At 29.9% G+C, this 13092-nt stretch overlaps 1 protein-coding gene across 1 annotated transcript; it reads left to right on the top strand.

Moving 5' to 3' along the window:
* Positions 1–1687: 1687 nt before the first annotated feature.
* Positions 1688–12204, top strand: LOC143194094 (bifunctional 3'-phosphoadenosine 5'-phosphosulfate synthase). The gene is made up of 12 exons (XM_076400663.1): positions 1688–1810; positions 1877–2447; positions 2507–2634; positions 3032–3257; positions 4199–4432; positions 4495–4649; positions 6491–6721; positions 7501–7737; positions 7935–8143; positions 10859–11054; positions 11111–11396; positions 11457–12204. Exons 3-12 carry the CDS (start codon positions 2578–2580, stop codon positions 11555–11557), a joined length of 1932 nt encoding a protein of 643 aa, XP_076256778.1. The 5' UTR covers positions 1688–1810; positions 1877–2447; positions 2507–2577; the 3' UTR covers positions 11558–12204.
* Positions 12205–13092: the final 888 nt, after the last annotated feature.

The raw sequence follows: 13092 nt of genomic DNA, 5'->3' as shown, positions 1-13092 counted from the left end.
AATTGTATCTTTAAAGTGCTTTAATAGGTAAGATTTTTTTAAATTTGCGTCTCAATGCTACGAAAAATAATAACGATGTTTTTGCACAAGTTTGTAAGAAACTTTTACTGTCATTTTGTAAGGCTTTACCGCAGTAACTCAAATGATGTTTTAGACTGTAACCTTGAGCCGGTATAAAAGGTACTTTTTATTTACGTTAAAACACAAAAATATTCGTAAAATACTACTATAACTTATACAAAATTTAATCAAAGTCACGGTTTAATCAAAGACTCGGAGTTTTTATGCGATGTGTGAGCCACAACTTCTGCGTTTACTTTGTTGTGCCCCGTGTTCACAGAACCAGAACAAAATAGTTGTATTTATATATTTAAGGAATAGATTTTTCAATCAGTTACTTCTTGTCGTTCTACCAACAACCTTTGACAATGAGGGTAAGAATCTCTCTTTCTTAGATATTCCTTATTGTCTACAATAATATGGACATATATATTTTTATAACATCCATATACTTTTTAAATTGTCTGTAATTAAAGCATTTGGTTGCTTAATTTTGTACTTACTCATTACACTCTTTATACTACTATTATGTTAGTAAAGCATTGTGATATTATTTATTGTATAGTTACTTAACATATTACTGGATTATAGAAAATAAAATAAATAATTTTGTCTTATATGTGCAAAAATATAGTAGTATTTTTAAACGTTACAATTTAAGAAATAATATACTCATTTAAATTATATTAAAACTATAAATATCTAATATAAACACCAGATAGACTTTTTGATTTATATTAGTTAAGAATTTTATTATTTTAAAACGTCTGTTTATTTGCGTATTAAGTACGGCGTTATATTAACGATTAATTATAACTGGTGCTTGGCCTGTGGTCGAAATTCGACCACAATTTATAAAGTTTCTCACATAATAGCCTAAAGAGAATAACTTAAAGACGATGTGCTATTACAACTTGTTTTGACAATATTTTCAATATTCTTCAGAGATATCATCAAGTTCAGAAATACATTAGATATAACATAAGTTACATTAGCAAATATCTGTATATTAAAATATATTCAAACTATCTCAAGAATTAACACTCACTAACCTTTTCAAAAAAGTATTAATAACTTTAAAATACCGTCAGGTTTTGCGCGGGTTCGAATCCTGCTTGGACATGGTCGTAAATTTATGCTTGTGATCGTTTAATATTTATGATTGTGCTAGGCAAGAGTGTAAAATCCGATAGGGAAAATCCGACAGATCCCAGTCTGTCAGTAACCTGGCTGGGTAAGACCGGATGTCTTCTGGGATGATTTCTAGGTTGGTCACTGGCCAGTCGCTAGGCTTAATGTCGAGGACCGTGGTTCGGAATCCACGTTAAAACTGTAAGTCCAGTCCAGATAAACCCCTAGTTGGTAAAAGGAGACTAAAGAAAGAGATTAAGGAAATATTTTATTACAATCAAGATTTTGCTGTCCACTATAATTTATTGTTTTTCCGATAACATATAGTTTTTATCGATGAAAAAATGTAATATACTTTGAAGCAAAATATTGGCTAGATAACTTGAACGATTGATTGATGAATGCGTTAGTTGAATAAGGCAAAGTACGTATATCTGGTCGTAATCAACAAAGAATGATCCAGTCGGGCTTAATTATTGCGCCTTAATTAAATTTTATGACAACAAACTGTTATAGTTTACAATATAAAGAAAGTTTTACGTCTCATTCATTACGGCATTTTCACACATTCTTCTATCATGAAAAAGTAAATTTGTTTATCTCTTATTTAAAAAAAAATGTAAGTAATAGTAATTTAGTAAAGTAGATGTAATTTAGTAAAGTAATAGATTTTTTAAATTTATAGATTAGAGTACCACTCAAACGATGAATTTCACTTTGAATTGTTTTGATTAAAGTTTAAAACTAATGCTAATAGGTTGTATATTAAGTTTCCGAAGGAGAAAAAAATCTTCAAGACTCAAAATTAAAGACAAAATAGAATCGAAATTTTTAATCTTTTGTTAATGCAATCTGTGCTAACTTATCACTTAACTTAATAACCGGAAATTAATAATGAGAGCGTCTTGAATTAATGTATTTTGATTAATAATATAACTAAATAATAATAATAAATAAATAATTAACTAAGTATCATTAAATCATTAAATATAACTTTTGAATTATTTAGTTAATTATTTAGTTTTCGATGTAAAAAACTTTTTACACGAATACTTATTTTCGAAATAAGTCTAATTGTATTCTAAAATTGTTTAACATAAAATTTCTTTATATTTCAACTATTTCTCTTTAGTAAAACAAACGAACACGCGGGAAAATAGAAAATAAGTCGCTTTCTCTCCGAAGATTCCCTAAATCTAAATAATCATCTAAACATAAGACAAAACAAAGGCTGATATTAGTTGAATCAATAACGAGTTACGTCGCCAATTGCAATGAAAGCAACAGGTCTAATATTATAACAATATTTTTTAAGAATCGAGAGAAAGTGTGGCCTACTATCTTCCGCATTGGGTAAACGGATGTCGGCAAAATGAACACTAGTCGATGCGGAACATCAAAAAGAGCAGTGCTAAGTTATTATTAAATATGTCAACTAATTGGGTAAGAATACTTTGATGAAATGCTAGATACTATTTATATCCAGTAATTAATATGTACGTTTTCAATAAACTTGGAGAATGTTCTCTATACCGTTAACAGCAGTCGATGATATTAAAAAATGTTGCTATATTAATTAACACATCACGTTTAATTTTGAAACCCATTAGGAACCAACTGAATAATACTTATAATTAAATATATTTTTTAATATTTAGTCTAAATAATAAACTATACAATAGTTTTATTCACTCATACATTTAAATAGTATTTTTTCTCAATTTTCTGGGGGTAAATATTGATGATAAATCCTATATTCCTGTTAAGACTATAAACTGATATTATTTAATAACATATTTTTGTTTTTAACATATAGCATTTTATATATTTCTCATTTCAGGACCAACAGGTTGCTACTAACGTCTCATATGAGATGCGACATGTTTCTAGAGAGAAACGTGCCCAAATATTGGGATCCGGAGATCAGAGACGTTTCAGAGGCTGTACGGTTTGGTTCACAGGTCTTTCTGGTGCTGGTAAAACAACCATATCATTCGCATTGGAGGAATTCTTGGTTTGTAATGGTATTCCCTCCTACAGTTTAGATGGCGATAACATGAGAACAGGTTTGTACAATAATAAGATCCAATTTTTACTATTAAAAATGGATAATTACAATTAGATTATTAACGCACTTATTAAGTGATACATTTATTCTTGTGTCTGCAATTGTTTAAGATTATATTAATTTATGTCTGATACAAATTTTATGATGTAATACATTAAAAGTGACCATGAAATTGTCCCGCAGGGTTTTTATAATCAAAAGTTACAATTTTGTGAACGATTGTTTTTAATTTCGTGAATTATAATGAGTTGTCAGGTTTTATTTTCCTAAAACTTATTCTTCATTTTGTTTATATTATTAATTGATGATCTACATCTTAGTACTAACAGCCCACCTAGTAAGTGATATATTTATTCTTGTGTCTGCAATTTGAGATTTTATTATGCCTGATAAATTTGAATGTTGGCAAAACACTTTTATGTTTAATATTAAATATTTGTATTAAAATAATAAGTAATTTATGGTTTCTAATGTAATAAAAGTAGGCATGAAATTGTCCTTAACAGTATGCGTTGTGCCAAACGACATTAGTTTGGAAAATATATTATATGTTTGAATGTTGGACAAGAATCATTTCTCATCCCAGAAGCTCATGAGCGCTATGGATCTAGAGGTGTGACTAATTGTGACAAATTTACTTTTTCACTGGTAAAACATAACGATGGTACTTAGACTTATTATTCACGAAATGGAAATAAAGGGAGTTTAGGTTATGTGAGGGACTGTCTTATCTTAGTGGAAATTTAGAAATCCTTTCTTATCTGAATTCTGAAAATGTTAAGTTATCAATAATGATACAATAATAAAAATATAATTTGTATAATAAGAATAATTAGATATAATTTGTAATATATATATATATATATATATATATATATATATCTTCTATCGACAAGCTGACATCTTTTTAAGAGAAGTACAAAAATATTTTCTCCATAGGTTTAAACAAGAATTTGGGATTTTCTCCTGAAGACAGAGAAGAAAATATTCGCCGAATCTCGGAAGTATCAAAACTCTTTGCAGACGCAGGCCACATTTGCTTATGCAGTTTTGTTTCGCCTTTTAAGCAGGATCGTGAACGCGCCAGGAAGGCTCACGCGGAATCAAACCTACCGTTCTTTGAGGTATTTGTCGATACTCCCATTGAAATATGCGAAGAAAGAGATATTAAAGGTATTTATTTCAAAGAACTGAAGATTATGAAATTATTGGTTAAATTCGATCTGATATTACAGGTTTGTACAAAAAAGCGCGACAGGGTTTAATTAAAGGTTTTACTGGAGTGGACCAAGAATATCAAAAGCCAGAGGCTCCAGAACTAGTTGTAAAAACCGCCAAAACTTCTGTAGGGGAATCAGTACAACTTGTTGTCGATATGCTGGTTGAAAACGTAAGTATTTTTCGTATATTAATTGTTTGTTTATATATTAATTTCATAATCAGATACACTACTGTAAATTATGACATTTTGTTTCGGTTTCTACCATTATTTCATCAAGCTAAATAGTTGAAATTCTGCCAGTTTTTCAAATATAGTGTTATCTGTTACAATATCAATCCATATTTTATAATTAAAATAATATTAATTAAAAAACTATAAAGCTTTCTTGCGTTGAATTAAAAGTATAAACTAGTTTGATAAAAAAATATATGAGTATAGTAATGTTTTTCATTACAAATTATATCCGTTGGACCAAACTGTCAAGAAGAATTGCTAATTAAATGTTATCAGTCATGAAGCTATAGGGTTTAAGATACTTATTTACTTTGAAAATATAAGCTATGGGTTTTTCAAGCTTACTATTTTTGGGTTGCAACATTACTACTATTTATATATTTATTTAGTTCGTTAACACGCTTAATAAATTGAACAGGAATAATATATGATATACAAAAACGATAAATGAGAAGATACAAATTAAATCAGTACAGTTCTAGTTATGGTCACATTACACTTTCATTTACCGATAAAGCGATATAAACATTATATTGTAAAAATTATATAATTTGTCATTTTAAATACCCTTCACTTTCTTGGCGACATCGAAATTTCTTGTTTACTCTTAGACTGATGAGAAAATCTTACACAAATGTTACTTTGTTTGTATTTAACGTTAAATAAAACGTTTTCATTAAAAGCACTTAATAAAACCAGCGGTTGATTTTTTTATGCGTATTGGTGTACTATTGTATAATAAATCACTAGAGATTTTTTAAATACTTTTATTATCTAACATACAGAGGATCACCACCATCATCTGCAAGAGCTGGGTTTGTTCGTGCCATAGATTCGTAGAATGTCTGAATAGGTTCCAATGCAATGTTATCCGATTCTTGTACCAGAACATCCGCCAATTATTTCAACTATGTTGCTTCAATTATGTTAGATCTGGATGACCAGAGAAGATGATATTTCAGTTGTCTTGCTACGCTGTCTACAAGGCTGAGCCTCCTGCTATGAGCGCTTTATCATTTTGGAATATGACAGTGTAAGGTATAATGTGGTTGAGGATGTCGATATTTTAAACTATTTTCAGTCATATGAACGAGAGGACGAGCTGAATATCATGATAATGTAGGAAGAAGATAATCTGGATATTAGACGTATTTTGGAAGTAATAAATTCGGCCTCATACATAAACCCGGTCGTTTATGGGAAACAATGTAAAAAAAAATTCATCGGATTATAGCACATTACTGTAACCATCAAGTGTCCAGGTTTTATGATTCTTGCACCACCTCATTCGCAGATTAGCGTTGGGTTCAGTTATGTAGGTTTTCGCATCGCAGCCTTTCCATTAATGTTAGTTTTGTGAAGCTCCCGTCATGCTGTTTCTGTCGAAAGAGTATTACTCAAGGTTCACTTTAGCTGTCACTTTATCGATGGCAGTTTTATGTTGTTTCCCACAATCCTTTATCTTTTCGGACTCTGTTAACTTTGGGTTTCGCTTACTATTCCTCTTCGCCGATGACGTCTTAACATATATGACCGTCGCAGAACAAAGTGTATAATATACTGAAATATAACCTACTATAAAACTTGGGATATGAACAACAACGCGTCCCATTATTTATAAAGAACCGGTGTTTCCAACATACAAAAAGATGCATTATATTGCATTGGGTTCATATTACTTTGTCTGTTCCCTGTATATACTGAATATTCTTCCATTAAAGTATCTCTGCAATTAATTTAAGACAAACATGTTAAAACGGATTATTATTTTACAGGGAATAATTCCTAGAGGTGTAGCCCGTAATGCCTTGAAACCTAAAACTGATTCTGTCGACATGGTGAAGGAGCTATTTGTACCTGAATCTAGCGTTAAGGATATCATTAATGAGGCCCATAATATGCCACGAATTGACATGACCAAAGTTGATTTGCAATGGTTGCAGGTGTTGAGTGAGGGATGGGCAACGCCATTGAAAGGTTTTATGAGAGAAGATGAATATCTACAGGTAGGTAGTTACATGCTATTTTATCCTTCCTAGAAATATATCTATATAGTTTTAATTATTGCTCTTTTATTATAAATATTACCAATTACTAAGGCTTAAGTTATATAAATCTTTTTGGAAGTATATTTTCTTGACTATGTGGTGAATTAAAACTAATTAACCAAGAAGCGTATTTTTTGTCATATATAGTGGTTTTACATTATTGTGTATATTTCAAAATATTATTAAATTAATACTGAATCATCTCATTTTCTACAAATTTGTCGAACTAGAATTCTTGCTGTTGAAATGTCATTGATCAGCTCAATGAATTATGGACAAAAAATTCATGATTTTTAATGTTATTATGCATATTAAAGTGGTTTTATTTTAAATATTTGGATATTTGTGACTGTAGAAATGTAATTATATTTTGTATAAAATTGTTCATAAAAATTAGTAGCTTATTTCGAAAGGTGTTACTTCACAATTACAACATCCACAATGCTACTTTTTATTAAAATTTATACAAATTAAAATTACTTATTGTTACATAAAAATCAAATACTCAAGACAATTCTAGCACGTTTTTCAGGTTCAATTTCATTCAATGCATTAAAGAGCTTTATATTGTATAAGGTAAACGCTTAATAGAATACAACAACAAGATAATGATTATTCCAACTATTTTATACAATATAGAGTATGTTAAATATAGAGTACTTGTTACTTCGGCTATTAAAGAAAAAAAACTGTTTAAATACATTAATGTACTTTTAAAATTTAATATTTAATTTTAGGTTCTTCATTTTAATACGTTATTAGTTGACAATGAAAGGGTTAATCAGAGCATTCCAATCGTTCTGCCTATTTCAACGGAACAAAAAGAAAAAATTGGAAATAAAAGCGACGTCGCCTTGTTCTATAATGATGATTTATACGCGGTCATCAGAAATCCCGACATTTATTATCACAAGAAAGAGGAACGCGTCGCCAGACAGTTTGGTACAACGCACAAGAACCATCCACATATTAAGGTAAATTGAACTTGACCTCTTTACAATCTCCTCTTCACGGTTTATATATTGATGTCACTGTACAATATAGAATTCTACTGGTGAATAAGTAAATTGTTTTTAAATGGCAACGCATAAAGCACTATTATTATCATTAATGAACGAAATAAATAGTTTTTATTTGAATATAAAGAGGATAATTGCTGATATTGTTTTAGATGATTTACGAATCTGGTGATTGGTTAATTGGTGGTGACCTCGATGTGATTAAACGAGTGAGATGGTCCGATGGATTGGACAAATACCGACTAACACCGAAAGAATTGCGTAGCAAATTTAATACCATGGGGGCCGATGTGGTATTTGCCTTTCAATTAAGGAATCCAATCCATAATGGCCATGCTCTTCTTATGACTGATACAAAAAGGTAATTTTATCAAGTGGTACTTTATATATTATATTAAATATGTAAATTCACGATTCATGGTTGGGGATTGAAATTTAAAATAAATTAGAACAAAAATCTTATATAATATATAAAGTGATTATATTAAAATATTACTTTTTAAAATATGTAATTTCAATATTTTGTATATTGAATTTTGATATAATATACCATCTTATTTACTTTCGGTAGAAATAAACTATACTATTTGTAACAATTGAAATTAAATTAGTTTTAAGATTGCTAACCAGATGTTTCGCCATCATGGAGATGTATTCTTTGAGTAAAATTAATTTTTACTGAGATGTTATTCGTATTACAGTACTGAGATGTTTTTCGTAGTGATATAACTTAATTAGGTAGTATGTTTTTTGATTTATTAACGATGCCCAATGGCCCAAAGATGGTCATTTAAAGGATGCAATTTTGAGTTTCCATCTTTTATTGAAGTTATCCAATAGATTCAGTATTTATTAAAATATATTAAGCCTGAATTCACGCCTATATCAACTTCAACAAGCATTGTACGATATTTGTACCTGATGCATATCTATATCAAAGTAGATCCTTACCATAGTTCACTGTTTTAGTTCACGTGATATTATAGGCAACATATCATCTCTAAACGTCTCTATCTAAATGAATTTACTTAATGCACGTTTATCCCAATGGGCGTTTTGTCATATAAATTGTAACTGAACTGTTGTGGAGGTATGGAACAAGCTTATGGAAAACTTTTTCGGATATATATGAATTCTATTATTTTGTGTTAACTATATAACCTTAAGGGATATATATTTGTGATAATCTACGTAGGACCAAAACTTTAAATACATTATTTTATTTGAATTTTAACTAACGTTGTTTATGTCAAATATAAAACTGTCGATGGTAAATTCTGATTGATGTATTTCTAATATACGTCCTATTAGGCATTTCCCTTTATGCTGATCATATTTTCACTTTAAGAAGGCTTTTGTTGAAAAAAACTTGTACAATATATCATATATGTATCGCAGTATTTGGAAATTATGTGCCAGTCGAGCGATGATGGATCTGAAGTAGTGGTAATTAGAAGGCGTCATAGCTGGTGGGTATACTGGGTGAGGAATAATTTCTGATTCGAACTGTAAAAGTTCGTTTTTCAGAACTCTTGAAATTTGTAGCCGAACAGTTATGCAGGACAATGACTTTGCGTCTCTTGCTTGTTATTGCAACTATTTCTTGCGATAGTACATAGCTAAATTTGTTTAACTGACGTGGATATACGTGGTACATCTGCAGTAACAGTTTCATTCTGTTCTAGCGGCTCGTAATAAGATGTGGATGGCTCTCTTGAAGAAACTTCGGTATTTTTTTTGACAAATGGCATTTTGTGCTTGGGATTGTTAATATAAAAGGCTAATATATAAAATAAAAATTGCTCGGAATGATGCTTGTAATAAATATTCTCGTATTTTGGATATTGGTTATATACACTTCTGTGATCAGCCGCTAAACTATTTTCTTTAATAACATCTTTACTAGATACGCTTAGTACAATCTACATTATACATTAATTTATTACTATTTTTAATTTGTACATGGATTACTTCACAAGCAAGACGAGTGCGAGAAAATACATTATTATAATAAACTGAAGCTATAGTTTGCACTAAAGGTATTCACTTTATATAAGTTTGTATGGTTTGGCTCGCTTCAATCTCTTGAAATCGTGCTCGCTGTCCAACAGTTGTATTGCTTCTACGTTAGTATGCTTTAGTAATCTTCTTTCGTGTTTCAAGGCGAAATCTTGGATAACTTTGCAAATCCATTTAATTTCCAGATCATCGTGAAGTTCTTCGTTGGTTACGCAGCGATAGGCATTGGTAATCAATCGAAGAACCTTTTTTTGACAGCGTTGTATGAAGTATTGAAATTATTATTTTTTTCTGTCTGGAAGACCATTTCTTGTCATTTATATCAAAATCATCACTTTCAAATCGTTGAAACCAAAACATATATTTTGGATATGATAAACAGTGTCACCATAAGTTTCTAAAAGCATTTGATGGGTTTCTGAAGATTTCTTCTAAGCAAAAGCCAAAAGTAATATTTGCCGAAATTAGGATTAGATTTGTGAGTAATATATGATTAGCTTTGGTATATGCAGAGAAATGTTAAAATAGTCGAATTTAACAGTTATATTAGGATGTTTAACAGCTGTGTTCATTGATACTAACATTACTGATTGAAATACATGCAATTATTTAATATATATATATATATATATATATATATTTATTTATTTGCTATTCTGGTTAGTTAAAGTAATAATGTCAAGAACAACTAATTGTTTTAGACATGCAACATTATGCATAACACACAGAACTTCCACGTAACAATGGTCCAATCATTTTAATAAAATAGCCAACAACTAAGAATGTGAACTATGATTTGGCACGGATATGAAGTGAAAGTATTAAATGTGCGATACAGAAATTCACTCAGCTAATGTTTACTATTTTTGGTGAATGTTTCGTAAACTTTTAACATACTAATTAAAGCATTAACACATTATTATTATTTAATTTTTTAAGGAAATGCAAACATATTTGTAAATATAGTGTAAATTAAATTCAGTAGAAAACCCTAATAATCAGAAGTTTCATAAGGAATTTTATTTATATTGTTTAATAAGTCATTTTAATATTTTAGACAACTTATCGAAAAGGGGTACAAGAAACCTGTTTTGCTTTTAAATCCTCTTGGTGGCTGGACAAAAGACGACGATGTGCCACTGGAAATCCGGATGCAACAACACGAGGCCGTGTTGGAAGATAATGTTTTGGAGAAAGAATCAACCGTTCTCGCTATATTTCCAAGTCCTATGTTCTACGCTGGTCCCACTGAAGTAATTTCGCTAATTTTTCTATTAATTTTGAATAACACACATATATATGTTTTTAGGTACAGTGGCACGCAAAGGCACGTATGGTTGCCGGAGCTAATTTCTACATTGTTGGTCGTGATCCTGCTGGTGTACCTCATCCAGAAGGCAAAAACGCAACCCCAGATGGCAATTTATATGACTCTACCCATGGTGCTCGTGTTCTAAAAATGGCACCTGGTCTGGATCATCTGGAGATCATTCCATTTAGGGTAGCGGCGTATGATATGAAACAAAAATCCATGGCTTTCTTCCAACCTGAAAGGAAAGAGGATTTCGATTTTATATCGGGCACACGAATGAGAAGTAAGTTTTTGCTTAGTGTATATAGTAGATTTGTTTTCGTTTATTTTACCGTGTTTTTAGAGTTTGCAAGGACCGGCGAGGAACCACCTGAAGGATTTATGGCACCAAAAGCTTGGCAGATTATATCAGATTATTATCAGTCGTTAGAAGTTAAGGCTTAGTATGTACAAAAGTAGTAATAACATTATGTTAGTGTTACTGTTACTCGTAATTCTCCGTTGTATATATCGTTAGTTTCTGCAGAACTGTATTAGTTTATTTCAAAATATATATTTTGGTAAAAAAACAGTTTTATAATGAATATTAAGTTTGATTTAATCTAGTTTCTTCTTAGAAAAACCGTTTTTTGTTGCTCTATAAGGCAAAATGATTTTAGGAATTTCAATACGTATATTTAGTTCTAAAGAGAGGTCCAATATATACGTAAATTTTGAATTTGTTACTATATTTGCGTTAAAGTGTTGGTAATAGGATATTTTATAGCTGACAGTTTAGGATTAATAAATAAACACTACTAATATGAAAGAGCAAGTACAAAAACATCAGCATTTGGTTTTAACAATAATGATTGGACTAATTAATATCTATTTAAATTGGAGCACACTGATATGACCAATATATGATTTCCACAATACGGTGTCTGCTGATATACTGCTACCACCTCATTTCGGTTTCTGAGGGGGTATCTCAACTTAAAAAAATCTATTCCAACAAACTCACAACTTTCTGTGCATTAAAGGGACAGTTTAGAAAGTCATTTGCCTGGGGCTAATGTATGTTATGATTCAATAAAAAATCAGATTAAAAATAGGCATTTTTATTTAATTGCCTCTTACTATTAAAAAATCGTTCTTCTTGGCATATATTTTTTAATATGAGAAAATAACCAAACATTAAGAGGATCTAATATGATGAATATGGTAGATGTTGCAACACTCACTCATTGAATACAGTGATTTTGTTATTTATTTCACTATATTTTCTTAAACCTGGCTTTTCAAAGACAAATTCAGCCGGTACAAAGGGCTAAAATGATAAGATGAGTTTAATCTTTATTTGTTTGAAGTCCATCTGAGTTCGTTAAGAAAATTTTTTTGCTGTCTTGGTTGCAATAAACTTTAAGTCAATAACTATTGTTTTTATTAAAGATTATAATGTTATAATTATATCCGATTTACAGTGAAAATAAACACTTTCATCTTTCAAATCGTTTAAAATGTCCTGTAAAAATCTGAAAGAAATCTATACGTTTAGTAATGATCGCTCATAATATTGTTGAGGTGCAATACCTTAATAAGAATTTTATTAGTAAATGATATGCAGTTTTCTATATTTAAATGTATTCTATACGCGTTAAATTTGAGAAGTTGAACATAATAAAAATAGTAATGCAGATCTAGAAAAATCATCCTTTGTGTTTACAAAAAATTGAATAATAAATTGAACAAGAAAAGGCACGATCTTATTATAACTATATTTACTCTAGATAAATTATTTTACTGTCCAATATATAAAACAGACTTTTTCGAAATCTATAATATTTGAGATTGTATAACTTGTAAAGAAAAAGGGTTAATTACTCATTATAGTAAACAAAATCTTGAAAAAGCAAAGGTTAGTGGCATGACTGTGACTATTTTCCTTCTCGGATTTTATACACCTATCTATCGACGAAAATTTTCAAACAATGTTATGC

Source organism: Rhynchophorus ferrugineus, unplaced genomic scaffold (genome assembly GCF_030347505.1).
Source record: "Rhynchophorus ferrugineus isolate W39M unplaced genomic scaffold, kcgeb_rfMv2 rfM3, whole genome shotgun sequence".
In the NCBI taxonomy this organism is placed as follows: domain Eukaryota; kingdom Metazoa; phylum Arthropoda; class Insecta; order Coleoptera; family Curculionidae; genus Rhynchophorus; species Rhynchophorus ferrugineus.
Note: the sequence above shows the minus strand (reverse complement) of the source record. Positions and strands in the feature narration are given on the sequence as shown.